The sequence below is a fragment of the Chaetura pelagica genome, unplaced genomic scaffold (genome assembly GCF_000747805.2).
Source record: "Chaetura pelagica isolate M959 unplaced genomic scaffold, ChaPel_1.0 scaffold872, whole genome shotgun sequence".
Classification (NCBI taxonomy): domain Eukaryota; kingdom Metazoa; phylum Chordata; class Aves; order Apodiformes; family Apodidae; genus Chaetura; species Chaetura pelagica.
The window spans coordinates 131,608-137,024 of NW_009952388.1; the positions used below are offsets into that span (position 1 = coordinate 131,608).

General features: G+C 59.9%; 1 protein-coding gene across 1 annotated transcript in view; it reads right to left on the reverse strand.

Moving 5' to 3' along the window:
• The window catches only part of LOXL3 (lysyl oxidase-like 3), a 15,959-nt gene extending 15,433 nt beyond the window's left edge, over positions 1-526 (reverse strand). Inside the window, 2 exon segments of the mRNA XM_010008182.1 lie at positions 22-88; positions 434-526. Of these exon segments, the coding sequence (XP_010006484.1) occupies positions 22-88; positions 434-526 (160 nt within the window).
• Between the last annotated feature and the right edge of the window lie 4,891 nt (positions 527-5,417).

Below are 5,417 nucleotides of genomic sequence, written 5' to 3' on the forward strand. Positions count from 1 at the left end.
CCCCCCGCCAACGAGCGCAGCCGGAGCCCTCGCCTTCCTGTGCCGCTTTTCTCCCGCCCTCCAACACCCTCTGTGGCTCACTGAGTACCTGAGGGAGATGTGGTATTCCTGCACCAGCCCAGCCGGCAAACAATGGTGAAAAAACTTCTCTGTGAACCCTTTCCTGCCCCATTCCCCCTTATCCCATCAGGGACCACTTTAAGCCCTCGGGTGCCGCAGCAGCCCAGCTAGAGCAGCAGGGTCAGCCTCGCTCCGGGCTGTCCCGGTGGCAAAGCTGTGATGCTCTCCCAGCACCACCAGCACGGTGACCTGCCTGTCCCACAACACACCCCAGCCACCCCCTTCCATGGGGGAAGCACACCCACCACCCTCGAGGAAGGGCTCCCACAGAGGCCAGGCTGACAGGAATGTGCCCTGCTCCTGCTCTGTTCACTTTCCAGATGATGGAGCCCAGGTCACCCCCCAGGCCTCTGGCCCTCAGGCAAGGACGAAACAGGGCAGGGCCCAGAGACAGCCCCTTCTCCATGCCCTTGGCACCAACACAAACACCTGACAGAGCCCAGCACTGCCCCTTAGGGCATGTGCCATCTCGGAGGTGCCACCAAGAACAGGGTGTCCCTTGCGGTCAGCCCCTGGTACCCACAGGGCTGCTCAGGGAGAAGGTGAGGGGTAACAAGGACCAGCAGAACCAGTCCAGGTGTGACACCTTGTGACAATCACATCAGCGCCAGGTCCGGGTCCCTCCTCTCTCACAGCCTGGGGACACCAGAGTGCTGATGGAGACACAGCATCAGCAAGAATGTGCCCCAGCTCAAGGCAACCCACAAGCCCTGGGGTTGGTGGGAGCTCAGCTGCCTGCTTTGGCACCGTGAGAACAAAGCACAGCCCAGCAGGAAGAGTATTTGTGGGCAGGCAGCAGGGAAATGCTTTGCTGAACCTTTTAATCAGCCTGTTATGGCAGGAAAAAGAGGAGGGCAGGCACAAAGAGCCACCCCAGCCCTGCCAGCTCCTCGAGCAAGGGGGTCTCTGGGCTTAGCCAGGTGCAAGCAGGACAGGAATGCTCCATCCACATCTCTGCCCTGTCTGGAAAGCAGCAAAGGGATGAGTTTACCACCTCACAGCAGTAATAAACCATTTCTTATTCTGCCCATCAGTCACTGAGGGAAAATTCCCTCTGCCCAAATGAAGCATTATACAAATTTGGGCCCTCTCTGTGCTAATTGTAACACACTTTGGGAGACAGTGAAAGATGCAAGCACATAAGGACTCAAGTTCAGCAGCACTTGCACTGAAGGAGCAAGACCTTCTCTGCTGGCAGGGGCTGAGGGCAGCCTGGGCTGCTTTGCAGTGGGGTCAGTGCTACACTCTAAGACAGCAACACAATTAATGCCAATCTCCAGAATTCTGCAGAAATAGCCTGTGTCAGAAAGCTGGCTTGACCTTTTATGAGATCACAGGTTTGGTTAATTGAAGTAACTGTGTTGATATAACAGCCTAGGACTGGAAGGCATTCAGTTCATCTTGCACCACCTTTTAACGAATAATTAGCACTCAACAAAATCAGTGCGCCTTCGACTAAGTGGATTAAAACTGGTCACCTGCTGGAAAACATGGTCACAATGGAGAAGTCACCATTCAGTGGGCTTTCTGGTGAGGATCACATGCTTTTCAAGGCAAAACTGTGTCTGGAGGAGGAAAAAAGTCCTCTCCTCATACTGTCTGCCAAGACAGAAAGGGAGTGTGCAGCACAGGCTGGTGCAAGGTGCCAGGCCAGCCCTGCAGCCATGTGGGGCAGTCCCACAAGTACCTGTGGTCTCAGAGCCCTGCCAGGCCAGCACCTGGCCCCACGTCTGGCTGGGCTTGGGGTGCAGCCAGGAGAGCCAGTGCTGGGAGAGCGTCCATGTCCTGATGCCGTGGGGCTCAAGGCGGAAGCTGCAGGGTTGTGTGAGGCTGCCACAAACGTGCCCCAGCCCAGGACTCCAACCCCTACAACAGTGACACAGCCCACTGGGGCAGGACAGTGATGTCCTCCTGATGCCTTCCTCTTTCACCCCCAGCTCAGCTACCTCAGCCTCCAGATTTAAAAGCTCACTGTGGATTTCTCTTCCTCACTATCCTTCGGTTTCTTCTGAACCTGCTCAAACTTCTGCCATCCATCTCTGCATTAACCCCAGCTTGCTGCCACCCTCAGCACACTCCTCCTGGGTCATGGCTTTCCTCTGCTCAGGCACCAATATCCATCATTCCCACTGAACTCCCTCTGCCCTTGCAGCTCAGCCTGTCCTCAGCTTCTGCTGCTTCTCAGAATTTCCCAGTGAAATGCCCTGCTGAGGTCTGCACAGGCCACAGTTCCCACACCCAACCTGGGACAGCTGTCGTGCTGACAGTGTGAGTTCCCTGGGGCACAGGACGAGCCGTGTCCCTATTTCTGCTCTCCCTCCCTCTCTGAACGTGCCCTGAGTCCAGCTGCTGGGGAGCTCAGGCTAACAGGGCTCTCATTGTCCCCATCACTTTTTCCACACTCGGAAACGCCGGCAGCGCGTTTGCCCCTCTCCTGCCGTGTGACGCTGCCCAGATTCCCTGCTCTGCTGCCAGGCTCTACTCCCAGTCCTGCCTCTGCTCCCAACACCCCGGCAGCTGTGGCACAGCTTTCCAGGCTGGCGATGGGGCTAATCCCTGAGCAGCATCTCCTGGTTTCAGCCCAGGGCCCCTTCCCCTGACACAGCCGAGAGGGACCCAGCAGGACAGCACGAGACTGTGCCAGGGCTGGGGCCCTTTGTCTGGGACAGACAAGCTGGGGGTCCCTCCACCCTGGAGGGGCTGATCAACCAGCATCAGAGTCCCAGGGGGGAATTTTCCATCTCTCCCACCTCTGAACAGAGGTGCCCAGCCTGGCCTGCCCCAGCGCCCTGCAGCCCTACTGCCTGCTTCAGCCAGGCACTGGAGATGCTGCCACGGCCACTGGGCTGTGCCGTGCTCAGTTCCCTGCCCGGGCACGGGAGCAGCTCCGAGGCACCGCAGCTCCCGGGAGGAAGGGCTGGGGAGGACGGGCTGGCCTGAGGGAACACTGGGCGTGGGAGCCGGAGAGCAGCCCAGATCCTCACCACTGCCCAGGAAACCTCAGGAATGTCCTAGCTGGGAGCAGGCAGCGCCCTGAGCCACCCCCAGCCCACGGCAGAGCAGGGCATCCGAGAGCCTGGCAGCGCTGGGGTCCTGGGGCTCCCCACACACCCCGGCCTCAGCCTGCACTGCTCAGCCTGGCAGGGGCACAGGGACCCCTTGGGGCAACGGGCAGCCCTGTACAGGAGCAGAAGCCGCAGCGCTGCTCAACCTGCTGCCACGACAGCCCCACCGGCCCTGCCTGTCCCAGGGAATAATGGGAGCTCCCATGTCCCCTCCAGACATGCTGGCAGGGCCTGCAGCACCCCCACCATCGGTCCTCTCCCCTGACTGAGGGGCTGTCCCTCTTGGGGGGGCATGGCAGCGTCAGAGGGGTGAGCGATGCAGACAAGGGGTGCCTAGAGGCTGGGGGAGCTGGTGGCTCCCAAGGACTATGTGAAGCTGATGTGCCACTCACTAGGCACTCAGAAGGACATCAGTCCATCCCAGCAAAACCCAGATGAATGACAAACAGAGTTGGAGAAGTGACAATTCCTGAAGAACAGAGGCCCCTGGCACGTTAGGGTGTTTGATTAGCACATGTTAGGGCAGCCAAGAATGGGGCATCCTTATGGCACAGGGACAACATCCCCGGCAGCAGCAGCAGGGAAGGGCCAGGCCCACAGGAACATGCTTTCTCAGCAGTGGCCTTGGATGCATGCACAGGGACACGGAGCAACCCAGGCACTGACAGCAGGGAGGACTCAGAGAAGAGCAGCAAAAGTGACCGAAGAACTGGGAAAGCCGCCAGCACAAGGAGGATGTTCCTTCTGTTTATCCTTCCTTGGGAAGGTTAAGGGCTGACACGGTCACACTCTGCAAAGGCCCACACTAGGACATCCCCAAGAACGCAGGGTCACGTCCCTGCACTGGGGGCAGGAGAAGGTCTGGTGGGTCCCATGGCTTTGGGCGCTGGGCTCCATCCCTCCCCTTCTCCCCAGAGCCTCAGCACATGCAGCCCAGCGCCGGCCCTTTCGCAATCCCGGCTGCCTGGATGGGCCTGCTTTGCTCTTCCGGCTTCCCAGCAGCACTGGGGTGCTGGGAGCACGTGTGCATGAGCTGGGGGAGCCCTGACACCCCCACCCCGCTCAGGCCACGACCAGCCGGCCAGTGACTGCAGAGATCCCATGGGATTGCAGCTCTGGGGTGGGCACAGACAAGCTCTTGAGGGCAGCATGGGTCCTCAGCTGGGCTGGTCCTGGGGCAGCCCAGGGCCACAACAGCAGCCTGGCCACCCCAGCAGGCTTGGTGACACCTCCCACAACATCCACCTCCTGCTGGCTGGGAGCTCACTGCCCCCACCATCCAAAGGCAGGGTGCCTGTCCACACCACCCCGCTGCGTGCCCCCATCCTGGGCAGTGACAGGGACACTGCTGGGGACAGCACTCAGCTCCAGGGCTGTCAGGGCATCAGCTGGGGCAGAGCACTGACATGCTGGGCCATGCTTCCCTTCCCCTGCTGACTCTAGGTCTAGTTCCACTGGGCTGATGTCCCCCTGTCCTACTGCCACCCTCTAAGCCAGGGCAGGTCACAGAACAGCTCTTTGCAGTTCTCCTGCCACCCACTTTCCCCAGAACACAGCAGGGCCCTCAGCTCTGCCAGGGACTTGTCTTCTCTGGGCTGCCCTGGGCTCTGGAGGGGCAGCCCTGCGAGGAACCAGCTGCAAGCAGGAGGGAAAGACCCCGGAGGAATGTGCAGACACTGTAGTCATCAGCCACACGATCTCGACAGCCCAGAAAGGCTGAGGGGCAAGTGATGTGTTGGGGGGGCCCAGGGACCCCAGAGCAGAGTGGCAGCCTGCCTGGAGCTGCTGGGAGATGGGTGACCTGCTCCATTGCCTGCCTGTTCCTCTGGAGAGCACTGGGAAGATGCAAGGCCAGCAGTGACAAGAAAATGCCTCTCAAGCCTCCCCAGCCCTCATACCTCACATCTCTTCATTCATCCTCTTTTCTGAGGGCTACAGCAAACTCTATTTTTCATGGAAATCCTGAGGCTCCACTGGCCTCTGTAAACCACAGCTCATCAAACAAGCCTCCTGAAGCCCACACACAGCACATTCACCCACACAGCCCCAGTATGGCACCCACAAACCTGCTGGGTCTGTTGGGCACCCATCGAGCACCTGGGACACATGCTGCCCACACCTTCTCACCCTGCACAGGGACACCCCGCACAGCTCCCGGATGGCACAGCCTCTCCGTCCATCCCACTGCCGGCTGAGCCCACGCCGCCCGCTGCCTCACCAAACACCCGGCAC